General features: G+C 40.9%; 1 protein-coding gene across 1 annotated transcript; it reads left to right on the forward strand.

Moving 5' to 3' along the window:
* The first annotated feature begins 426 nt into the window (after nt 1–426).
* On the forward strand, nt 427–26,985 carry map3k21 (mitogen-activated protein kinase kinase kinase 21). The gene is made up of 10 exons (XM_056395776.1): nt 427–2,190; nt 15,284–15,464; nt 15,579–15,727; nt 16,256–16,431; nt 17,881–18,121; nt 18,751–18,873; nt 20,599–20,749; nt 22,278–22,372; nt 22,720–23,550; nt 23,647–26,985. Exons 1-10 carry the CDS (start codon nt 1,398–1,400, stop codon nt 24,015–24,017), a joined length of 3,111 nt encoding a protein of 1,036 aa, XP_056251751.1. The 5' UTR covers nt 427–1,397; the 3' UTR covers nt 24,018–26,985.
* Nucleotides 26,986–27,243: the final 258 nt, after the last annotated feature.

Here is a 27,243-nt window from a genome sequence, read left to right on the forward strand (position 1 = left end):
CCGTGCAATCACAACACACTTGCGCACGTGGCAGATAAAGCTGATTCCCATTCTAATAATAACCTACCAGTAGCTGTAGTAGGAGTATTTATATTTGTAGTGTATGAAACTACTTTACCTACAGTAATTTTTTCCCTCACACCTCCACATGGCTGGAGGGGACTAAGAAAGTGTGTGTGTGTGTGTGTGTGTGTGTGATGTTTGTGTGTGTGTGTGTGTGTGTTGTGTGTGTGTGTGTGGTGTGTGTGTGTGTGTGTGTGAGTGATTATATGGTTCACTATTCCCATAATTTCCCTAAAGGCGCGCTCTCCTCACACATTCCTACAGTGGCTCCTCCCCAGCCCGTCCCCCCACCCCACACTTACTCGCTGACACTATGGTCACGTGTCACAAAACATACCAATCAGAGGGCACCACAGCCAGCACCGAGAGCAGCGGCAGCGTTCCGTGGATCAGCCACTGCTGGGTCCGACTCCGCTTGGCGACAACGGCGATTGGGGGGGTTGTTTTGATTAAGGTTTACGGACTTTTTTTCTTCATGTTTTTTATTCCCATATTGTTTCGTTGAAATTCTGGATGTTTGATGCGCTTTCTAAGCGTTCAACCCTCGGCTGTTCTTCACGTCACCAACGGAGAAATAAACTTGGGAATAACCGATCTTAAAGCTGAGAGGAGCAACTTTTCCAACTGCCGTAGTAGTCAACTGGCTGACCTATGCTAAGCTAACCCACTAGCCAAAAGTCTGGAATTTGCTGTTAAAGTAAAAAACTATCAAACGAACTTTACATTTCTGGACTCGGTGACTAGATGAGATTGTCTGGTAACTTTGACAGTGAAACCTGCCCCTCGGAGGCTCACTTTATTTGGGTTGGAGTGGCCGGTGCAGGTGCACCTCTTGCGGCACCTGCGAAAACAGTAACTTAGCTCCATCGGTAGAGAGCTAACTTTAGCTTGTTCGTGTTAGCATGAAATAGAAACAGAGACCATGTTGTGGGATACAATTTTCTCTTGTAGATGAGATTGTTTGAGATTTGACACTTAAGTTGTTCAATTCCAAAGTTATATTGCTATATTCCGTCAGCCCATAAAGTGGTGACACTGGCTAAAAAGTATTTCGGCTAACCTTAGCCAGCAACCTCGCTAGCTAGTTGTTGACCCTCATACACTTTTACCGGAGTGGCGACGTGGATACGGGGTTGTAGACACTCTCTCCCACAGGACTTTGGACACGGTTTGACCCTGCCGTGGGCTGCGCTGGGACTTCCCCTCTGTTCTCATCAGCTAGCCTCGTAGATGTGACACCATGCGGATTTCAGAAAGTTATCTCTTAACGTTTTAAAGTTTTCATTTTGTTCTAAAAGCTCTGCACCCTATGGTGCCGCTACGGCCACCGAGAAATGGATGTCTCGCAGGCCGCTTTCCCAAACGGTGAAGGGCGGCCGGGCGGCGATGGGACCGGGGAGCATGCCTGGACAGATTCACCACCAGTTCGGGCGTGGGCTCACTCAGCCCCGCTCTGCCCGACTCGGTCCTTATGGACAGCCGCGTACGACTACGAGGCAAGTGGCGAGGACGAGCTCAGCCTCCGACGAGGGGACGTGGTGGAGGTCCTGTCCAAGGACGCTGCAATCTCCGGGGACGAGGGATGGTGGACGGGTAAAATCAACCACCGGGTCGGGATTTTCCCTTCCAACTATGTCACCTACCAGCCCGCTATTTACCGTCTACCAGCTACGAGTGGGTCAGTGGGGACACGAGAGCAAGTCCCGAGCTCGCCCGTTCAGATTCCCTTCACTGAACTGGTACTAGAGGAGATCATAGGCGTGGGTGGATTTGGCAAAGTTTACCGAGGCACATGGAAAGATCAAGAGGTTGCAGTGAAGGCGGCTCGGCAAGATCCAGACGAGGACATAACAGCCACCGCCGGCAGTGTTAAACAAGAAGCTAAACTTTTCTCCATGCTGCAGCACCCAAACATTATTAAACTTGAGGGAGTGTGTTTGGATGAGCCCAACCTGTGTCTGGTTATGGAGTATGCCCGAGGCGGGACACTCAACCGGGTATTGACCGGAAGGCGCATCCCTCCACACATCCTGGTCAACTGGGCCGTGCAGATTGCACGCGGGATGCACTATCTACACGAGGAGGCCGTGGTACCCATCATCCATCGTGACCTGAAGTCTAGCAACAGTAAGCAAAGATTGTGTGTGTGTGTGTGTGTGTGTGTGCGTGTTTGTGTGCTTATTACATGAAGATGAACATCCTAACTTTAGGAGAAAAGTCCTCACAGGGTCTATGGGAGAACCATCCACCTGTTGCACATGCAGTACATCCTCCTTTAGTTATTTATAGCCACGATTTGGTTCAGTTCTGTTTAACTGTGTAAGTGTTAGCTAACTCCATAGCCTCTTCTGAAGCAATTACTTTAAGCATTATCCAACCCAGACAATCTCACAGTTCAATCTGGCAACTGCACTCAACTTGTGGCACAGATAGTGGTTGTTTAATATTGTATTAAAGACAGGGGGCATGGGAAATGCTCACCTCTTTCTTATAGGTTATCAGGAAAACACAGCTTTGTCATTACAGCCTGAACTGAGGTTGCTGAAAACTAATAATTATGTATATCACAACATCACAGGTACAACACTGCCCTTTACTCAGGATAGATTTAAAGATGTTGACAAGGTCTGTGGTTGTATGAAGTGGTGGGGGATACCATCAAGAGGATGTGAAATAAAGTCAGGGTTTGTTCAGCTGGGTTACCCCCCCACCCCCCTGCACTCACTGCCTCATCCTTTAACACACACACACACACACACACACACACACACACACACACACACACACACACACACACACACACACACACACACACACACACACCTCCCCTGCCCCCTCTCCACCCCAAGCTGAAATGTTGTTCAAATAAAGTCAGTGATTTGCCAAACACATAACCAGACACACTTGGTCTACACTGTCAGGCCAGCCTGATCAACCAGAGCTAATGCCAGAGGTCATAGTGTAAAAACAAGTCAGACAGAGAACCTATCTACATATAATAATTGACAAAAATATGCACTTAGGGGTTTTCTGTAATGTAAGACTCCAAGGAATGTCTGCACAGTTTAATAGTTCTTGCAATTGTTCGTGTTTGCAGCAATAAATTACATAAAATAGACTTTTGTATTTGCAAATTACCCTTTTGTGTTTCTTGATAATTTAGCGGGGTCATGTGGTTGAACTTGGTTCAGTACAGAAGGCCAACAATTGTGTTAGGTCCTACATGGACATCGGTCTAACCTTAATTTCCCAGGACTGAATAATGAATGGCCAGAACCCATTGAGAAAAGAGTCTGGGTCATCTACCTACTGACACAGGCTACCTACTTCAACTCAGGTGTGTTTATGTCTGTAATATGACTCCAAATACTATTTCTCCCTTTGTGACCAGAGTTTCTTATCAACCTGGGGCCATGTGGAGAGCAGCTCTGGCACATTGAAGTCTGTTTATCTCCAGCTGTGAGAGTTATGGTGTGAATGTAGAGACAAAACATGTGAAATGTACACAGACCAGATCCTCCATGATCACCCGATTAAGACAAAATTTATCTCCCAGTGTTGCACAGATTTGGAGGGTGCTCTGTGGACTAGCATTGAAAAATCTATGCATGCAAGTCAAACACATATATGCCAGTGATCATAAAATTTTTATGCTGCAAACATGACCTTTATACATGGTTATAGTTTCAGATAATAAACACCAGGGATACTGCAAATATGACAAGAAGTCCACACCTTGTCAATCCTCACGACTAATTTCATAGCCCACTTATATTCACAGGAAAATTGGTAAAATATATTATGGTAAATCTTAAAAACTGAATACAGACCAAATACCAATAATTTAGAATGTAATTGTTATACAGTGCAGTATATCCATTGAGTAAAATTGTTTGCACTTGATGAGTAGTTTGTCCAAGATAAGAACAAACCTGATTCACTCTAAAATAACATTATCACCTAGTTTGGAATGTGGACAGTAATTGTGTCTGGAGAAGTAGATTTTTAAAACAATTTGGAACAAAACTTTGAAATAATGCATTTAATGTGCGTATAATGCCTATGATCACACCATGTGGTGAACAGTGTAGAAGAGCCCAACTCTAAAAGTAGTCTTATTTAAGATGAAGATTTGTGTTAATTAAAGGGCAGATGGAGAGAAAGGATTTAACTGCTGTTTGGATTGTTCGAGTTAATCGGATGTTTGGTGAACATACACAAACAAACTCCCCCGAACAGACGCAGTTCTGCTAACACAAATCGATGTGTTTGTCCTGCCACTTCACTGTGACCAAGAGACAGTATAAGCTTTAAATAAGGAGGGAGCTTTTAAAACAAAACACAGGAGAGACCATTCACAATGTGCTTATTGCCTTTCTGGGCTGTAATGAAACCAGGGGGTTCTTTTAGGCCAGTGGAATAAATTTCAGTTTTTCTGCTACTTGCAGGTAGTTGATTGTTCCAGGGTCAGAAGTCTGAACATCTGTAGTCAACATACAGTCTTATCTAAATAAAGCGAGAATGAAAGAAGCTGAATGTGTTTACTTTGAACCCGGGCAGTGGGTTCACAAACAACTCTCTCCTACCCACAAACACACAAATGGCACCCTGTGGTGTGTTGGGTTGTTTTCCCAGGAAAAAACCCAGAATGAGCAGCTTAGACAAGTTGTTGCATCTGCAACTGTTGCATCTGTTGCGAGTGTGGGCCTGTTGTCTGTGTCTTGGCGTTGTGTGTGCATTGGTCAGTCCAAAAGGATAAAAGGAGTGAGAATTATCTTCACAGGGGGTAAAAATAAAATTGATAAATTGCATTAAGTGATTGTTAATCAGCAATCTGTCCCTTTTTTAATATTTAATAAGGGCTATGTCTGTTGGTGTGGCTGTATCTTGTCTCTATTACTAGTATGTATTGTCAGGTTGTTTGACTCCAGTTTTTATTTTAAGGATAAACCAGCACATAGACAGGTACATATATATAGAGGCAGAAAAACACCTAAACTTCTCCACCTTCACTCAACTACTCAGCCTGTCATTTATCAACTTGCAGTGTACACATGCTCCACACAGACAAACATACAGCTATTTGATCAATGATTAGCCTGTAAAGTAATATGTTGGAAGTCAGCAAGATTTGTTCTCTCTCTTTTGTGTTTTTCAACCTAATCTGTAAAATCCCAGCCTGCAGGGAGGAATGTTGCTAATGAGGGATAAAAGCTTAACATACGTTTGCACAATGGACTGGTCAAGCAGTGGTTGCTAGGCTACTGTGGCCAGAAGAATGGCTAGGACTCGGAGGGTCTCAAAGCCCTCGTTTTGTTTTGTTCCGTTCATATTTAATCTCCCAGAGAGCAGCGGTACTCTTTTATTGCCACAAACTGAGGGGGTTTTTCTTCTTACTTCGTTATTTTTCTCCTTACTTGCCTTCCCTCCCTTGTTCGTCTTTGCTCCCTCTTGCTCCTTATTATTTTTTATGTCTACTTTTTGGCCAACACAATTTTCAAACTTTAAAGGATAATACTTGAGATTGACAAACTCCTTGAGCAGATCAAAATCAACAAAGAATTTATCCTGCAACAAGTATTGTCTGTGTAGCTGCAGCCTGATATAGCGTATATATGTCTGTGTGTCATAGAGCTTGATTGTCATCCAAAAACTACTGTTCTCAATACAGTTGTATTGTTGTATAGACATATTCATTGATTAAAATAAATATGTGCAATACATGTCAGGCAGATGTCACTGCATGCTTGAAGTTTTGCCTCCATGTTTACAACACATTGCAGATTGGACAAGCTGAGAGGAATAAACAATTTTCTATATTCATTGTAATGAATGTCACTTAAATTCAATAGAATGGCTTTTATGTGTTTTAATTGCTTAATTTAAATGACAGTTTTATGGTATGGATGCTTAAGTCATATCAGATTTTGGCTAAACAATCAATACTTGTTGGATAACTTAAATTATAAATTTATAATTGATTTTGGACCCTGGAGGGATTTGTTGATAAAGGTATTTGATCTTCCTTTTCTGCATTGCAGTTGTATTCCTTCCATCCTTCATTGACCTTTCTCTCTTTCTCATCCCACAACTTTGATTTAAACTTTCTCCCTAGAGCTATGGGTGGTAGTATTATAGAGCAGTAGATGAGAGTAAGAAATCACACTGAAACCTGGCCCTGGGCCAGCACCCATAACCCACATTTACTTTGGAGTTTCACATCTTGGTGCGAGAGATAGTATGCAAGGAATGTGTGCTTGAACGCCACTGAAACTGATGGGGTTCTGTTTGGAACGTGTGCAACAGCATTCTCCCATCAATCTTAAGCTTTTGTCAGACTTCATCATGCTGTCCCTGCATTCCCTTCCCTCTTCCTGTCTCTTTCTCAACACACCCACCGTTCTGCAGATCTGTGAGGATGTGACAAAAGATACAGAAGCACAGAAAGGATATTCTTTCATGTTCATACACTGATATTCGTACAGATGAAGAAAAATGATAAGTGGAGGGAATGTGTTGAATTCCGAGTTGAGAATGACAACCATCACACCCCTGAATGACCCTGTGAAGACCCAGTAGTGGCAGCAACCAGAGCAAAAATGCTAGGGCTTGTGCACCTGTTATTTAACTTCCCTATATGTGTAGCACACTGCACAAAAGTAAGTTAAAGTTCAGGTGGTTTGTGTGATGTCATAGTCTTGTCAATCTCTCACACATGTCTGATAGCTTTTAAACAACAGTACCAATTGAACTGTTGGTCAGACTACATAAGACATTTGAACACATTACTTTGGACTTTGAGAAACTGAGATGGACATTTTTAATGACATTTTATAGTAAGTTGCAGCCCAAGTCCCACTCATACTTGACTGATTAAAATGGCTCACCAAATGAGAGGACAGTCCAAACTGGCTTACTCAGGTAGCAAAATAATATTGTTGTGGCAAGTAACTAATGCACTGACTATAAGTAGCTTTGGACATAAGTGTCTGCTGAATGAATATAATGTAATAAATATATCCCCATAATAATCCTGTATATGTGATTGCTGATAAAAGTGGAGTCTTCAATTCTTTATTCTTATTAGAATTTTTTTTTCTCACTTCAGTTGAATTAAAAGAGCCACACAACCAGTACTTTGTTCCTATTGCAATTAAAAATAGATTTGAAAAAATAAAATGAGGGATGCAACTATCGCACATTTTCTGTACCGATATCCAAATTAAAAGACTACAGACGGACACCGACTACCAGTTTGATACCAGTGTTAATTTGCATGCGTCTTCCATTACATTTTACCATCCTCCCACTGCTGCACCATCAGGTATGAAAATACTAAGGACACCTAGTTATCTATCTATCTGTAGATTTGGGATTTGGGTTTCCCTGTGAACCACTCTACTTCTGTGGGAACATCATTGCAAAAGAACACCTCTTAAACCCTGCTTTTCATTACTAGGTCATAACGAGTTCACCACAGGAGAGAAAACTGTTGGGCTTGATGTCCCTCAGTGAAAGTGCCCCGCAAGAGGATTCTGTTTTTTTCCTCCTCCTCATTTTTCTGCTGTCCTGCTCTACTTCTGGAATAAGAGGAATGTAAGAGGAAAAGTTACCAAAGCTTGACTAGGTGTTGCAGGGCAACTTTTTCTCTGGCTTCCCACAATTACCCCTGGTGACACACAGACAGTTACTGCCTGTCTTTTCTCTGTCGAGAGAATGGGCAGAGGGGAGAGAGGAGGAGTGGAGATGCTTTCACTGTGTTTTTTATGACCTCTCCCTGACTGCACCTATTGTTGCAGGGCAGGGTGAAAAGGAAAAGGGCCCACAGCTGAGAAGAGCTGCCTTCCAAATCAACCAATCCCCTGCTAGCTCCCCAGCACATTGATAGATACTAATGCGGCAAAAGGTACTAGCCGTACACCTTTAACACTTGTTATGTTTTAATTAGCCTAGTTACGGGTTAATTCAAGCTTTAGTAGACACAAACCGGGAGAGGAAGAGGACAGACAAGGAGCAAGTGGTCCAGAGAGATGTGACCATGATAGATGGATTTAGCCAGACATTAGCCCTGATCCTTTTCCCATCAACCAGAATGCCTGGGGGCACTCTCGTTTCAGCCGGGAGAGACAGACTAGTCGGGGAATGTTTAGCAGCCTTGTTTCTGCTTACTACAGGAAGCCCTCTTGCTCTCATGCTTAGTCTGTTGGCACAATTACGAAAATACTGCCACGTCAAGTTAGGCGGCAACGCTCAGAATTTTTACAGTAACTATGTTGCATCAACACTTTGTTATGCCACCAAAAAAATAAAAGAAGCCTCACAATTGTACTAAAAATGAACTGCTTTAATTAAAAAAAAAAAATCTGTAGTGATACATTAATATACCTTTTAAAATTTTGATTTAAAAAGTTGTATTAAATTGTTAGAATCATAAGAGCACCGTTTCACACAGCACTGTCGCTAGAAAGATATTTAAAAAAAAAAAAAAAAAAAAAAAAATGAGTTGGCTTTGTGGTTGTTTGCAGATTCACTGTTCAGTACTGCTTCAAGACTTGCTTTTCTTCCCTGTATCATGTGCATGAAATACTGTAGGTGTGGTTATGTAGCCAAATTGCTCATGATAAAGTGAAAGTACTTAATACATGGATGATTACTTGTGTCAGTAAAAATCCAGTTTAGGACTATTCAATGTCTGACACACAAGACTGCATCTGTGCTGAAACTTTCCAACATTTGCTTTTTATTTTAATTCCTCACTTTTTTGTGGAATTTCAGTGGCTGCAGTGTAAAACTTGAGATAATTTTAGTTTATTGAAGAGAGAGGAGTGTGTGCCCAGTGTTGCCCAAAAAGTGTATTTTTTCTTTTTACCTTGAGGGGGAGAAAGCAATGGGAAGAAGCGTGGGACCTGCTTTGAAGACAGCAGCTCTGCTTCTGATCTTCCCACTGTTCCACCATGAAAGATGGGTCTGCCTGAAGATCCACTGTTGGAAAGGGGAATTAAATGGGGGTTGGACTGAGGGTGGGGTCTGCCTTGGAGGCATATCCATCTCCAATTGCATTGCACTGTTGTCCGCTTCAAAACATTTTCTTTTCAAAAGACTAAGAGGGTATAGACTGAGAAAAAGAAGCAGCATGGAAAACAAGTTAGGGTCTTTTCTAGTTTTTCAGGACAGTCATTGCATAGTATCACAGAACATTTGTGATGTGGATGACTAGTTCACAGTGGAAAAACAGATTGTAAATTAGCGTTAAAGTAAACCATCCATTTAGATAGTTTTTATCACACCAAACAGGTTTCATGCATCACTTTTACAGCTGGGAAATCTAATAATCTAACAGTAATCATATGATAATTGTAGGCTACACACAGCTGCGTTTATTAATGTAAGCTGTAGTTTACTGTAAACTGGGTATTCATAGCTGACACAAGCATTGGCCCACTTCTGGATATTTGAGAACATTGTCTTACTATATTTACATTTAGTACTCGCCAATAATTTAGTTGAAAAAACAAGAATAGACAAGTAAGGTTTCTTGCCCAGAGAATGACCCAAGTATAACAGCAGATTCATGGATGTTTTCGTGCATTTACTAAAACCTTGGGCTGATTTTACTGGCCTGTAACAATGTGTCAGTGTGCAGTTCTTAAAATTGACTGACTTGGCCTATTTATGCTGGATTAAAATCATGAGATGCGTAAGTAATAATTATGTTACCATTGCTCCACCTTCCCATGTTAAACATATTCCTCCAAACAGGGCTTTAGCTTGTCTGTAGGAGCAAAACAATACTTACGATTGACGAGCCCCTGCCTGATTTTTGTGCATTAGCTCAGCTGTGAAGGCTTTACTTGTGCTAACTTTACACTTTGCCTGAACGCAGGCACTGGATTTATCTTTCCAGTACAGGGTGGGGTTTAGCCTGGGGCTTGACTTTTAGGATGACCCTAAATAGATGTCAGCAAGAGCCTGAGCATCTCTCTCTGCTTTTTGAATGTAATTTTGAAACTACTCTATGTATTGTCACAAAAATATACAGCTATTTTGTTTCTTTTTCATTTGAGATAGTGCACTTTACTATTTAAATATGAATTTTGGCACATATAGAAAGAGGTGCAGTGTTTCTGCATAATTCCCTGGTTACAGAAGCAAAATGTAAAAATTGACTGAAAGCAGTGAGATGTTTGAAAGAATAATTTAATTTAAACCAGAATGCCACTCAGTAGAGGGCATAACACCGCCAAGACCAAACATTTTATTCCACCAGATCTTGATTATTATCTGGATCAGCACTACACTTGTAAAAATAAGAAGTCTTAACACCATGTGTCTGATTTTTAAAATTTTTTTCATTTTAATTTTGAATTTCTTTTACATCAAGATCCATATATTGTTTCCTGAGAGATTGCATCCACACTCTTCCCTGGCCCAGAGCCGATCTCTCCACAAAGTTTGGAAAAAATTGGTTCAGTACTATTTGTGTTATCCTGCTGACGAACAAGTAGACACATGATAACAATCTTCCTTCTAACATGCAGCGTTTTCCTGTCGTTCAGGTTAATATTACATGCTGGAGGTGAGCTATTAGTCAGTGAGGAAGAGACCATGATGAGTCTCTACTTAGCTTCTTCCTTCCTTCCTTCTCCAAATTAGTCTCCCCTTTACAAACTTTGTTATAACATGAACTACTTACTAAGATATGTCCATTTTTCTACATTTACAAAATTAAGACTAACAAACACATGCCTATAGGAAATATACACGTTTAATGCACCTTTGTTTCAGTGTCTGTTTGATCACTGCTCAAGTGAAGCTATTAAGATTTAATACTGAGGTTTAGATGATGTATTTTGAACATTAATTCATTCATGTTTGGAAACATAATGTGATTCTGCTGTTTAGCAGCTAAAGTGAATAACTGAAGTCAGCAGTTTCTCAGCAGAATGTTTAGGTGTTGAATGTGTTAAAGTAGAGCTGCAACATTAGTCAATTAAACAATTTGTCGATCGAGAGAAAGTTAACCTGCTAGCATTTTGATAACCAAATCATTGTCAATTTTAAGAAAGAATGACAAAGATTTGCTGCTTCAACCCTCTTAAATGTGATGGTTTTAAATTGGAGTGTTTGGTCAAATACTACACATAATCATTAGTTGCTAAATTTAACTTCACTAAAGGGGGGCTTAGATGAGATTGTGAGGGTCACTTAAGCATTATAATAATAATAATAATAATAATAATAATAATGATAATATAATAAGCTCTGTTTCTGTAGCACAATTCAGCTCTAAAACACACAAAAAAGTGACTTTGAAGTCTAAGGCTTTAAGGTCTTGGGCTTTAGGAAACTGTGACAGACAACTTTCAGACCAATCGAACAATAATCAGCTGGTTAATCGATAATGACAGAAGTTTGTTAGTTGCAGCAACAGTTGCTTCAATTGTCTTTTTTATTTTTTGAGGCTTTAATTAGCTTGATATGTATTTATTTCACTGTTCATTCTTTGATTAATGCATCTGTCTGAAGCTTTATGGCCTGCACTGTATGCTTGGATCATGCAATTGATGATGTAACATTTTATCAGTCACATGACATTGAATCACAAGTTAACCAACACTGGTTACGTTGTGTGTTTGTGTTATTAGCTTGGCTGCTACTAGACCCCAGAAGCAAAACAAAATGGCTGGCTGGTGTTTAAAGGTGTTTTTGTAGCATAACGTCAGCACGGAGTCATGTAGACAGGAGCTAGGTCTTTTATAAGAAATTTCTAGAGGGCTGACACTGAAGTATCATGGAGCTACAAAGAAAGAATTTGGCATGATATTCTATAGGCCAATCAACATAGACGGGTTTATCCCAAAACCACTGTTCTTCTTGGTTGTGTAACTAAGCCATCATAAGTCATTATAAACCTACAGAGCCTGCTGGGAGGAATCTATGGAATCACTGAGAGAGGACTTGACAACAGGAAGTAGGAGTATATCATTGGTCTAGTGAAACCTGTTTGTAATGGAATTCCCATTGTTGCAGCTTGGGTAGAGGATCCCCTCTGTGCCCGAGGCTAGTAATGGCACCAATACCCCTGTTATTAATGGAGACCCATACGACTCACACTATGGTTAAAATGGTGCTTGAAATCATTTGATGGACCTTGAAAATGCTTATTAAACACTAAGTTAAAATCACCCTGTAACTGTAACTTCAATGAGTCTGATGAGGAAATGACCCAAACAATTTGTTTTTGGTAGGAACTAGTCTGCTCGGCATGTTGTATACTTATATTGTATATAGCATCTTGTTTTGGAAAGATGTCATTTCATTGTTATACAAGTAAAGGAGGAGCAAGAGCAGTGTTCATTGATTTCAAAATAAAGCCTACTTTTGGGGTCATGTGCGGTGACTTAATGGATGTGAATTATGAGAAACTAGTCAATATCCAGCACAGTATGGTGAGGCAACATACAATATTAGTTATATGCAGTAGTGCTATTTGTGTTATTTCTTGAAGATTATTAAGAATTGAATATTTTCTCAATTAACCAATTATTTTTTTGGTCTACGAAATGACAGAAAAGGGTAAAACAAAAAAAAAAAATGGCTGTCAAAAGTTCCTACCAAGTTGATGTCATCAATTTGTTTTTGTCTGAACAAACAAACAAAAATTTTCTTTTACTATCACAAAAAAACCAAGACAACGCAATATACTCATAATTCAGATGTTGGAACCAGCAAATGCATTTTTGCTTGAAAATGACTTTAACAATTTAAACAATTATCAAAATATATGATGATTATTTTTCTCTCTGTAGACTAATCAATTAATCAATAATTATTCTAGCTATAGATATAAGAGCTCACAAATATTGAGTGCGTGCATGATCATGTTCACTTGTGTAGGAAAGCTTTATTCACTATACGCAGAAGAATGATCCCTCCTTTCCACCCCTCCTACATCTTTCTGTAGATGTGGTTCAGCCTTGACACGTCCTGTGTAATTGGTCACAATGTATTTTAAAATAGGATAAAAGATCAGTATGCTTTTTATAAGTAAGCCAATTGTATCTCAGGTGGTTATAAAAATAAGTACATAAGTGTAATGTAGGTGCATGCTTGTGCATTACTGTGTGAATTCTACAACAGGTTTGTGTGTATGCGTGCGTTTTTGCAGGTTTTAGTTTGGTGCTGCTGTGGAGGAGTAAGTCCAAGGTCAGTGTGTGATAATACAGCACACAAATTGCAGCTCCTTCAGCCACTTAATACTTGCACACACACACATAACAGAGCCTTGACTGAAAGCTGTTAACAAATAGTCATTTACTTTGTGATACAGTAGGTGAAGAAACACAAATGCCTTGATGTGTTTTCAAGACTTCCACTATGTATATTTATCATTACATCCTTTTTTTCCCATGGGAATACTATCAGAGTCTACACGCCAACAATACACTCGCATGTTTTTTTGTTTTTTTTTTATTCTAGCTGTTTGCTTTAACTTTTACACCTTAGTGCCTTGCCAGAGCACCTAAAGGGCCTCTCAAGTTTTATTTTCTCTGCTAGATTTGACATTTCGTAGACTCACCACAGTTGATAGGACATGTTCAAACTTACCTGCAGTGGTAGGACTGCATGTAAATAATGAAATGGCACAGTTTGTAATGTGAGGAGATCTTGGCAAAGGCAAAAGCAAATGTTGAAAATAATACCAAGAGGATGAAAGGATCAAAGGGTCTGTTTTGGCTTTTGATTCACCATTTCATGGAAAAGGCTGTTTCTTGTAAAGAGATAAGAAGAATATTTACCAGTTAGTGTATCAGGTTTACTCCTGCTGAAAAGGAAACATTTGGCAGTAGGAAAATGTTACAACTCCTCAGTGTGATTGTGGGTGGCACATGTTCAAAAAGGTTAAATGTTCTCAATGTCTTGTTGTTGACTCCTGTGTGAATTAATGATAAGTGTTCACTCTCACTCTCTGCTGCCATGGATAAGGTTTTGGTTTTTTGTTTGTTTGTTGGGTTTTGTTTTGCTAAATGCATGTTTTTTTGTGGTTTTTATGTACCTTTTACTCAAGCTTACATTTCTTTATTTTTCATTGAAATGTGTACAGTTTACTACAGCTGAAACAGTTGATTGAGTGATGAACATAATATAAAAGTAGTTGCTGATTAGTCATCACCTTGGACTTCAGGAAATTGTATTCATCATTTTTCACAGTTTTTTGGCCTTCGATTGAACAAATAGTCAGTTTATAAGGAAACAATTTGTCCACAGCCCTACATTTTACACGGATAAGACTCTTATTTTATCATTTCTTTAGTGGTTAGACAATTTACTCTTAATTTTTCTTGGCTAACTGGAATTGGAATGGTGTATCTCTAACTGCAGATGAATCTGGTCTAAAATTTTCTACATCCGTATAAATAAGAAAATATAGGTATAAGAAACATTAATATGAGCACTAAGATTGCATTGTGTTGTTTTTTTACAAGGCTGTGATATTTTGGATTTTATACTAGTATGTGTTTTAATGTGTACACTCTTGTTCCTGAACAAATTCAACATCAAATCCACTTTGACCTGAAAAGCAAAAGTGAAGTTTGATAGTTACAAATCCTTTTCATCCTCCTCCAATCTATTTTAGTGTTGTTATCGCATGTGGACATTTTTGTCCTCACCCAGAACCAGTCAGAAAAATGTGTCATTTTATTTTTTCAACACATGATTGGTGTAGAGGGTCTTGGCTTCACGCGTCAGGTGGTTGTGTCTTCACTGTGGCAGGGCTCTCGGGCCAGGTGTAGTGTTACGGAGAGGTTTGGAGGGTTCCGGCTGTCTTTAATGTGTTAAACAGTTTTAGGACCCGAGGACAGGTGCTTTGTGGCGCTGTCAACCTTCTGTTTCTACAGTAATAAATGACCTGCATACCGCTGTTGGCCCTGTTGAATATCGACTATCATGTCCTCACCTGTGCAGTTGTCTTTTTCTCTGTCCCCCACTCTTTGTATCTCCCTTTCTCTTTCATTCGTCTTTCTCCTTCTCCTCTACCCCCTCACATCTGTCACTCTCATCCCAATCCTGTCTTTCCCCTTGTCCCTTTCTCTCAATAACTCATCACTTGTTATGCCCTTTCCCTCATGTATCTTGTCCTTTTTTGCCTTCATCCCACTTCCAGTCACCTCCATGATCCCACTCTAATGTATCCCTTCCCTGTCCTCTCTCTTTTCAGTTTTATTACTTGAAAAGATTGAGAATGACGACATCGGGAGGAAGACCTTGAAGATCACAGATTTTGGCCTGGCCAGGGAGTGGCACAAAACCACAAAAATGTCAGCAGCAGGCACCTACTCCTGGATGGCCCCCGAGGTCATCAAGTCGTCTCTCTTCTCCAAAGGCAGTGATGTCTGGAGGTGTGACAGATAACACCCACACACGCACAGACCTAAGAGTAAAACATCCACTTTTCTCATTTGTCTGACAATAGTCCTTATTCCTTTGTTAAATATTTCTTCCTCATCCACTAGCTATGGCGTCTTGCTGTGGGAGCTGTTAACAGGGGAGGTGCCTTACCGAGGGATAGATGGCCTGGCTGTTGCTTACGGAGTGGCAGTCAATAAGTTAACTCTACCAATCCCCTCCACCTGCCCTGAACCCTTCGCCAAGCTCATGGAAGGTAAATTAACAGGGGCAGCCATGCAGTACCTGCACGATGTAGGAAAGCATGACCTGAAATGGTTATTTCAGGAATTTTTAAAATTAAGGATTAGCCCTTAAATAACCATATAATTCATAATGAAACTTAAAATGGATTCACATAAGGATTTCTACTCAGTAGTTGTTTGTCATTAGATGATATGTACAGTATATAGCAGTGGGTGTAATGCAGATTTTCCATTACAGATATTGTTAAGATACACATTTAGGCTCTTTGTAACTCATTACCAAAATTTCCCTCCAGGCTTGTGTATTTGCTGTTCATACTGATTAAATGTGGATATTATAATTTTACACATCTTAATTTTACCTTAATAACACTGCTTTAATTATATCAATTACTAAATAGTTTCTTCTTGCCAAGCACTAATAGTTTTCTACAGTGGTAGACTACCATTGCTTGCATAGATGAAACAATACATTTATATGCTGGTTGAGTGTGTTTGTTAATGTATCAATCTATATACATTGCAATGTATGTTTCCAGAGTGTTGGGACCAGGACCCCCACGTGCGTCCTTCCTTCTCCTGCATCCTGGAGCAGCTGTCGGCCATCGAGGAGGCGGTGATGGCCACCATGCCCCAGGATTCCTTTCACAGCATGCAGGATGACTGGCGTGTGGAGATTCAGGAGATGTTTGATGAGCTCAGGACCAAAGAGAAGGTAGAGCAAAGTGATGAGACTCACAGACACATCCTTATAACATCCATGCGTGAATCCATATGTACAGTAAGAGGGCTAGCAGGTGTCACGCAAAGTTAGAAGTTGGAAACCTGCTGTACAGTGAATGTAACACACCTCCTACCTAACTTGTACTTTTCTCTCTACATGTTGACTAATCCGTTATTAAGAGCAGGTCCAACCCTGCTGGGATCACTTGGGAAAAGCTTTTACAGACTAATAGGTTTAATTGGTTACTTTCAGTGGACAAGCTAATCACGCATTTAAGAAAATGAGTCATCAGTGCCGAGGTGCTTTAGCGTACTTCCCCTTGTTAAGACCTTAATCTGCTTCCTGTATAAGTCTCCTGTTGCTGTGTTAAAAAGGGGGGTTAATTAGTGTTTGGAGAAACAGCAGGATCAGCACACAGACCTGGGTCAACGAATGGTGAACTGAATGACACGGGTACTGGAATCTGTACCGGTGATGGTGATGTTTTAAGAGATTGAATTTGTGCCTTTGTATGAATTATTGTATTTTTTGTATTATAGAGATATGTATTTTGCTTTTTTCTAGTTTGCCAGTTATACCTAACCATCTGAACCTGTACCTTTTGTGTTATGTTATTTACAGTCATTTTAATCAATTAAAAACTCAACTGACATTATTTACATCGCTACACTATAACAAAACTTCAAAGTTTGCTTAATATGTAAAGCTTTCATAAATCAATAGAAGAAAAAAAAGTTTTTTCCCGTTGCTAATTACATAAGATTACTTGTAAAATTAGCCAGTGCATCAGCAGATTTCCTGTTAACCTCCCACAGTAATCTGTGTCTAGGTGGGTGGCTGAAGGGGCTTGACTGTAAAGCTGCTTTATGGAAGTCATCCAGTAAGGATTATTAATACTCAGCTGAGAGCAATTAAAGAGAAAATGGAGGGAATGAAGAAAAAGTAAGCCATGGGAGGAGACAAGACTGCTTGTTTAGCTATGTAACACAGCCTGAAGCAGCAGGCAGTAATCTCCTGAAACCAACTTGTTACAGCATCTAATATGTGTGTGTATGTCCGTGTGTAGACAGCAGGAGGAATACTGTTCATTAAAAGGGCAACTTTGACAACCAGCACAAATTGGAAACAGAATCGTGAATGTAAAAATAAATGACAGTTGAATCATAATCCAGAGAAGGTGAAAGAAATAATATTTGGATTTATTTTTATGATGGACATTTGAAAAAAAAACATCAAAATTGATGCAACAGAACCAGGACTATCTTTTTTTTTTTTTTTCCATGTACTGTTATTCATTTTGACCTGGTGCCTACATTACCTACAATGCAACTTGGCTGGCAACAGTTTGGTTGGAGATCTGGGTGCCAGTGCACTTCCAATTGTCTTCCAGTCTGCCTGTCAGTTTAACCATATTCGTGTCTTAATTTCTGGTTTCTCCAGGAGCTACGTTCCAGGGAAGAGGAGCTGACGCGGGCCGCCCTCCAGCAGAAGTCTCAGGAGGAGCTGCTGAAGCGTCGGGAGCAGCAGCTGGCAGAGCGGGAGATCAATGTGCTGGAGAGAGAGCTCAACATCCTCATTTTCCAGCTCAACAAAGACAAGCCCAACGTGAAGAAGAGGAAGGGCAAATTCAAACGTTCCCGTCTTAAACTGAAGGATGGAAACCGCATCAGCCTGCCTTCAGGTTAGCGTGCAGACTGAACGGTGTCTTGACTTGGGTTCATATTTGAAATGGTGGTCCTCCAGTGGGAGCGGTGAAAAGAGCTAAGATGTAACTGTGTCCAACCTCAAGATAGAACTTACAGGCACTTAAAATGAGCTGTTCGCTGACAAAGTGATGTTTAGGGCATTTTCAAAAGCATAGCAAATAGCATTTTCATGGTGCTCGAACTAGCTGACAGAATTACTACAGCTACAACACAGTGTATGTACTCTGAGCTGCAGTGCACGAATCGGTTTAAATCCTGAGAGGGAAGAATTTGTAAGTAAATACTTTAATACTGCAGTAAAAAAAATATTAAAGCCATTCTGCATGAAACAGTGAATAGAGGTACTTTCTAACAGCACTCCTGTAACATTTCTGACAATATTAACCCCAAAACTGGACAAATGAATTTTTCCACAGGGATTTGTCAAGTAATTTCAGGAAAAATTGTCACTCTCAAATCATTAAGTATGTACAAATGTGTGCAGGGCTTGTGTGCTTGTGTGTGTCGTACATTTGAATTGTGTCAAAAACTTAAGGATACATGTTGGTGTATAATCCCTCTGACTGTATTGCACTTGTCTTTATGTCCATGTTGCATTTTGCAGACTTCCAGCATAAGATTACCGTGCAGGCGTCGCCCTCTATGGACAAGAGGCGGAGCCTTCACAGCACCAGCTCCTCTCCTCCCAGCAGTCCCACACTCATCCCTCGGCTACGAGCCATTCAGCGTAAGTTTGGTGTTCTTCGTCTTTTTTTTTTTCCATACTAAAGTTTTCCTTAGTTTGAGGTCTGTCTTTCTCCTCCATCCCCTGCATCAAAACTCTTGGTCTTGGCCTGGATTATTAAATCTGTGTATTTTTAAAAATATTCTGAAGAAATCACATCAACCCACAGAGAATGTCATGGGAACAGGGAACATTGGGAACAGTGTCATTCACAGTGACAAGAGCTGTGTGAACAAAAGCCCCAGAGCCACAAGCAGTCAGCCAGTTGTTTGAACAGATTGATAATGTTGTTAGTCACGCACCAACGCCCTTGCAATAACTGGAACAAATTCCTCTTGAGCATTGGTGGTAGATCGCGACATTCAGGCAGCCGGCGCTCAGAATCACTGTTTTTGTTATGTTTAGCACTAACGGAGATGATGGAGGGAGAAATTCAAAAACTACCTTAACATTTACAGAATCAGCAGAAGCCAAAAACTGTTTTAAGGTGCTGTCTACTTACTGACGCTGGTTTTGTTGGCAAGCGGTTGGTCTTGAAAGGGCAAATTTGGGACAGATATGCATGAATGCTGACAGACATATGCATCTATGTCGTGGCAGAAGAAACACAACTCTTAACACAAGTAGGCTTTTCTTCCATTTGAAGAACTGCACTAAATGTTCTGTTTCACAGCAGGTACAAGCTAGGAGCATCTGCACCACAATACCTGTGTCGTAACGCTCATTTTGGTTAGAGGTAACGTGTATGTTTCCCTCCTCAGTGACATCTCATATGCGGAGGGACAGTTTGTATGTTTACCAACAGGATGTTGATCTGACCAGCGAGTTCACAGCCTACTCTGGGCTCAGGAGCACAGGCAAGGCTATTGGCTCCCCACATGCAGCGTGGGTGTGGACTCTGTGGCTAACAGTACCGAGCCCTGAATGTGGTGTTTTGCTGACTTTGACAATTGAAAGGGTTTGATGCCTAACAGCCTCCCATCAGTGGGGATTGTACGTGCTGATTGGGTTTTCCTGATGTGTGGTTTATAACATGATTTTGGTGTTTGCTGCTGGTTGAAACTGTTTCACAGGTCCTCTATTTAACCTAAAAATCAAATGACATGAGACAATGAGGTTTATGCCACAGACTAGGGCCAATCTGTCATTCATATTTTTATATTTTTTTGATCATCTCATATTATTTGGCTTGAATTATATAATTGGTACTTTTAAAAACATATTGTTAATGTTGTTAATAAATATTTTTCTAGTTATGGCAATTTTGGCCCCAGTCTGTTGGCCTGACATGTTTGGTCCTGCCTTTCCTTCACATCTTCATAACAACTTCACAATCACTAACCCACACGTATAAGAAACTTTTATAACAACTTTTTGAGTTTTGGCTTCTGCTTTTTGGCTTTTTGATTTTACATGTGCAGAAATTAATAATCATATTTTCTAGTATGAAAGGGTTAAAGGTTAAATAGTCATCTTCCTGAATCAAACTGAGTTATTATGATCATTGATTATTGATTTTAAAGGCTCATATCCATCCAGTGTAGAATGACCTTAAAATCTCTCACCTTTTCAGATAGAACATTCTTATGTGGTAATTTAGACTTTTTAACTAATTGAGATTTTACAGATATATATATAATAGTCTTACTAACATGTTTACAGCAGAATCCCTACCAGCTCAATGCAGTTGTTTGACTGTGTGGTAACACTTCTGGTCTGTGTGAACAGTTACTCAAGATGAGAGCAACCGTACGTGGGGTCGCAGCACCCTCTTCAGGCCAGAGGAGTTTGATGATGTGAAAAAGGGAATCAAGAAGAAAGGAAGAACCTGGGGCCCCAGTTCAGTGCAGAGCAAAGAAAGGCCTGCTGCTGCTGAGAGGTAGAGTGTACACACACACACACACACACACACACACACACACACACACACACACACACACACACACACACACATATACACACACACACACACACACACAAATAGATAGACAAAGAAAAAAAGCAGACACTACCTGTCTGGAAACTGGCCACCATTTGGTTCCTGTTCTCAAACAACACGGCTACATCCTCATGTCTAGGTGTTATTTTTGACTCACCTCTGGAATATGGAAATATACCACAAAGAGTACATCATCATTTATGACAAGTGAAAATAATTTCAATGCTGATTCAGTGTTTCCTCTAGGATTTTTCATCTCTCTCTCTTACACCTTCACCCAGCTCTCCCGCTGCTGTGCTCTGCTCTCCTCCACTTTGTTTAACAACTCCTCCCTGTCTAATGTTACTTGTCTAATAAGATTACATTAAAAGTGTGAGTAACGTAACGCTAACAGCGTTATATAGTTTACACTCACATCACATCTGATTACAAGTGTGAACATTAAAATACAATTTTTTTACCTAACCATCATCATTTACGAGTCAATAAAAGGCTTATGATAGGCTACCTGACTAGAGTCTTCTTCATCTGTTGTCTTTCTGTTGCAGATACTTAGAAGAAGTATCTGCACAAGCTCATCTGAAAATGCAGTCAGCAGTTAATACATAATGACGTGTAGATATTAGCTTAATGCTATCAATTAGTTTACCCAAGTTAGCGTCACTGAGTTGGCTAATAAGTCTACCTTTTCTCCGGTAATTCGCTGCCTTATTCCTTACTACACTTCTCTGACTCTGACCTGGTGCCTGACGTGATGTCACTTTCAATGCCGCGCTCTCGCGAGTAATTAACTCCAATAGGATCCCCCAACCACCCCACTCCCTCCCTCCCTCCCCTCTCCTCCCCTCCTCCCGCTGTTGCGCTCATCATCACACAGGCTGTGCTGGGAAGGTGGAGAGATGTGGCGGTGGTGCATTTGCGACAATTAAAAAAAAAAAAAAAAAAGAAAAGAAATTTGAAGGCGTGGCGGCTATGATTTAGCAGTGGCGGGCCGCCACTGATAAATGAATGTAGAGGAAACACTGTGATTCATTTCATTTAGTTAATTTCTGTTACAGTTGGTTGCCGCATCCGTCCTACCATAACAGTTCTAGAGAGCAGACGATCTCTCTTCTTTCACACCTGTGGTAAAACTAACCACAAGACAATGTTGCAGCTGAAACCAGCAAACCCACCTGACTTCACACTTTGACAACATCCGCTCAAACCTTAACCATCACAATGAGATACATAACCTAAACCTTAACCATAACTTTAACTTTAAACCGAAGTCTTAATCTTAAAACAGTATTTTGAAGTTGTGAGAAACTGGCGAACATGTCATCACAATGCAGAAATGTCCTCACTACACTGGTTTCAGACTGAAATTGGTCCTCACAAAGATAGCTATACAAGCCCCCCCATCCAGAGAAACAGTCTATTTCATGTTCTCTCGTCTGTGTCCTCTGTACCTGTGCATCGTCTTCAGAGTGCGTCCTCTGTCAGACGGCAGTAATCCCTGGTCCACCAGCCTGGTGAAGTCCCAGAAGTCTGTGCCTCTCGCTGCCCTGTTTGCCGAACAAGGTGAGCTGAAAATCCACTGTGATGCTATACATTTTAAAATTAGAATTTTTTTGTGTTTGTGTGATATTTGAATAATTATTGTGAACTTTGCTCTGCAGTTCTTGTTGACATTTTGTTTAAAGAGTCTTATGACTGAATAGGTTTTAAAATCTTAGTTTTTTTAAAGTTTTTTGAGTGCTTGTTACTTTTAAATGAGGTTTAATGTCCTTTAATTACCTTTCAGGTGTTTCATACAAACATAATGAAGTCATTTGTTCTCAAACAGCAGGTGCTTTTATATAACCAGTGATTCATGTATAGGGAAGGAATCAGTCATATGTCTGTAATTTCCACTTCTGCGTTTTTAGCGGGGGCCGGTAAAGATGAGGCATTCACCCAGGAATGTCCTGACAGCAGCTCCAAACCAAAGCAGCTCAAGTTCCCCAACCAGGTGTACATCGATCTACCTCTGTGGAGGGACGAGCAGCAGCCTCAGAGCCCCGGTGGGCATTGTGGGCCGGGAGATACCGGGGTCGGGGCAGCAGGTCAGAGTGGCCCACCAGAGACCCCAGACGACCCCTACACCACCACATCCACCTCGTCCACTTCCACCACCCCACAGCTCACCCCCACCAACAGCCTGAAGCGGACGTCAGCTCGCCGCAAGACGGACTCTGTGCTGTATGGCTGCGGCTCGCTGCTGGCTTCAGTCGTGCTCGGCTATGACATTAGGGAGGCTCTCAAAAACTCAGCCCCTGCTGAAGATTGCGAGCCCCAGCGTGAGGAGAAAGAGAAAAAAAAGAAGGAGGGACTGTTTCAACGTGCGACTCGGTTCCGACGCAGCACCTCACCGCCAAGTGGTCGCTCCCGCAAAGACGAGGCCTCGTCAAACCACACCTCCACCCAACCTGTCAATCTCATCTCCATGTCAGCCATTATGGAATGCAACTCCACCAAGTGCCTCTTACAGTCTGAGGCGGAGGTGTCCGAGTCTAGCCCCGGAAAAGTTGAGCTTGTGGTTGTCAATCATCACACAGAGCCCTCCAGACCCGGCCCAGCGGCATCCCCAGAAGGCCAGAGTAACAGGACTGCAGCTAAAACTCAGACACCAGTGCAAACCCAAAGCCAGCCACCAGAGCAAAGCAACCATAACACAGGGACGCGACTACGCAGGAAGAAATACACTACCAACCACAATAGTGAGTGATACACAGCAGGGGGACAGGAAGTAAGCATGTGTATACAATTTAAAAGTTAGTTACACGCAAAAATGTATCTGTTCTGTCTGTTTCCAGCCAATGGCCCACCTACTCTGCCTCCTCCAGCCACACAGAAGAAGCAGGAGAAAGAGAAGGACGGAGTGTCAGAGAAGACCTCTGGCGGGGAGGCCTTCTCCAGACCACGGCCAGTGTCATTCCGGGCCAAACACCACGCCTGGGCCCTTCTGCGAGGACGCAACAAGAGCTACTCACTGGGCCACTACTCCGGAGAGAAGACAGCAAAAAACCTGAACATGGTGCTGTCATCAGAGGTAGGGGTAGGCTGCTCCCTGCTGGACATGGACACAGAGGGCCAGAAACGAGACTGCACCGTGCCGCTCTGCCGCATTCAGAGCTCCCCGGCACGGCCCTCCGTTTTCGAGCTGGAGAATGAGTTCCTCTCTTAGGCGCCTTGAGAAGTGGTCTGCTGTGGTCATAGTTCATGCCATACAATCTAGAGCTTTCCTGAAAATACAGACAGAATTTGTTTGGCCTAGAACTCCTGGAGGGTTTAGAACCAGGCTGCCTTTTTAAAAAAGTTCTATAACATAGAACCCAGCTTTGTCTTAGTTCTAGAACATAGTGATGTCAGTGTTCTAGAGCATAACCAAGTCTGAGACTTCTATAGGACATCTGTGTCACAGGAGTTCTAGAATGAGCACCCTTATCTCAGTTTGAGAGCAGCCTTACACACTGCTGTGTCTCATTATGGAACACACATACACCTAGTTCTGAAACGTGAGCAGAACGTTCCAGAGCTGGATCAGCAGCTCTTCCTCTGATCCCTCGGTGCTCCACTGCCACCTTTGTCCGCTCATCTCTCTCTCTCTCTCTCCCTCTCTCTCTCTCTCTCTCTCTCTCTCTCTCTCTCTCCCCCTCCCCCCCTCTCTCTCACTTTGTCACCCTCTTCCTTTCTCCTTCTGTCGGTGCAGCTAAACGTTGACCGCTGCTGCAGCTTTCGCAACACAATACCCTCACCTTTTTATTTATATATATATTTTTATAGGTAATTTAATATGAAAAGACTTGACCTTACCTTAGCAACCAACAGGAGATACATTCCATGTCAGTTTCAAAGTTGTGTGATCACGCTTTTAGATTTTTTTTTTGACTTGAGAATCATGCATGCATGTACCCTTAAAATGTTGAACAAAAAAAATCATTATGCCTTGTTTGTAAATATTTCTTTTTATCAGCCTAATTCTGGCAGTTGTTTTGTATTGCATCTATGCTGTTTAATGACTGTTTTAAAAGTCAGAGATGCTGCAGTACAGTTTGTACGAGGGACAGGTTACATACTGGATCGTAGCAGGGATGCAAGTATGTTTCCTCCTAGAATGCCCTGAAGATTTTAGACGTGCAGGTAGAAAAACACTTGAGGTCCCACAAAGCAGACTTGGAATCTTTTCACTTAAAAGATGGATTTAAATTTTAAATGACTGTTTTGGTCATGTGTTGCTAATATGGATTTTTCTCAGAGTATTTATAGAAAGGTTTCTGTGGTTAATATTTCATGTACTCGGCACGCTGCAGCTGAGGGGGACGGGGCGCTTAAGCCATGAATTTTCATGTCAGGAAAACGTGCCCCAAATTACTGAATTTATACTCTAATCCCCCTGTTGACATCTGATTGGCTGCACCTGTAATGACACAGCTTGATATCAGATTTAAGTTATGAATTAATTACTGCACAGCCCGGGAGTGACCACACAGGAGAAGTTTTATTCTAAGACACTGTTTAAAACATTAAGTGCACAAAATACCTGTGCTGTAAAGCAGTATGACCCTGTGTCTTCAAGTACTTCACATTAAGTCAGATTCATCTCTTCAGTTTTATTGTCCTGTGTGCACACAGTTTTTTAATTTATGCAAACAAGTTATTTATTCTTCTTTTTTTTTTTCAAGCTCAACTTCATCTATGTCTTTATCCCCATTACCATTATTCCTTTAACACACCTAATTACTCTGTTAACGTTTAATTGGTTTGACATTTAGCTGAGTCATCTTTTTTGGTTTTGTTTTATTTCTTTTTGCACACTTTTGATGTAACACTAAGCAGATGGTTTCCCCATGTAGCCAAATTTCTTATCTCATCATTCTCATGAAAGTCTGGAGACATTTGAGTTCAGAATTTGGCTAAAGAGAGTGAAGTCACAGTTTGCATTTCATTATCATACTGTAAACTCAGAGCCAGATTATTTGGCTTCCTCAGGATTAACAAAGGCTCATTATCCTGATATGTTTTTTCCGGACCTATAAGAATTTGATGGTATGAAGGTCTGACTATGAAGGATATATACTGTACCTAGTTCCACGGTCACTCCCGGGCGCTCTCTCTCCAAAAATATGAACAAATTAACTTAACACCCATTCTTGAAAGTTAACTGGTGATTATATTCCCTCTGTTTTTTTAATCGCTGTCTTACTTCAGTCTGTTTTTTAGAGATCAGTGGAAAATGTGTCCGACTTTTGAAGGACAAACCAAGGGCTCATTTACAGTAAGATATGAATTCCCAAATGGTGTAAATATAATTGTGATTCCTGATGTGTGTATCACTGTGGCATCTTATGATGATGTAGAATATGAAGTATCCCATGTTCTGTACTTTGTGACCACTGACTTTCAAACCAGGTCCAACACTGTAAAGGCCTTGCTAATCATCGAGTTGTTAAAGGTGCAGTTTACAAGTCAAAATATCACTGGATTTACCCATTATTTTAAGAATTGAGGGTATCTGTAAATACCACAATGCACTGGTGCTGTACATTCCCCTTTTAAAATATTGTATTTCAGTTTGAAGCTGAAGTTTGCAGTTTGTCGTCCAGTCTCAAAACTTTGTTGGCCAGTGGTAAACAAAGGGTTTTGTCTGTTACGGTTAAAGATGACTCGACATACCCAAACAAACATTCCACTGCTTTTTGACAAACTGCAGCAATAATATCTGTGAAAGCAGTCATCAATATGGTGCATTCAGGCTTCTGGCTATGGGACCAAATTCAACTCTACCAGCACTAAGGCCTCTTTGTCTTCAGGACCAAAACCACTAAATGAATGAACTAGCTGCTAGTGAGGAGTCCTCGCAAAGAAAAGTACTCCGTATAAAAACTTCACAAACGACCTCAGAGGCGCAGTGCAGAGCTGTTGCTGAAAGACCCATCACCTTCCGATCAAATAACAAGACTTCCTGTTTAACGCAACACTTCCTCTAAACCACTGAGCACTTCTGTCACACACTGACTGTGTCACAGATTGAGCTTTCAGCACATCCGTTTCAGTGAACCATTTTTTGTTATCATTACAGTATTGGCTATTTCATGCCTGATTGATCAAGAGTATCAAGTTTGTCAACATTTTGAATAAAGTCCAAATCGAGACTAATGTTGCCTTTGTGTTTTTCTTTTCAGGCTAAATTTAATACAGTAATTTGATGCGGTTTTCTCAGATTTAATGCTGGAGGAGCTAAGAAGTAACCTGCTTAAGTAAAAGTGGCAACACTACAAACTAAAACTGCAAGTTACTGCTTTTAAATTCCTATATAAGTGAAAGTACACAAAGTGTTCAGAGCTACATGTTACAGCATCTTATTACATGATAAGGTGATTAACACTGGTGCATCAATGCACATGTAAAAT

The sequence above is a fragment of the Seriola aureovittata genome, chromosome 14 (genome assembly GCF_021018895.1).
Source record: "Seriola aureovittata isolate HTS-2021-v1 ecotype China chromosome 14, ASM2101889v1, whole genome shotgun sequence".
NCBI lineage: Eukaryota > Metazoa > Chordata > Actinopteri > Carangiformes > Carangidae > Seriola > Seriola aureovittata.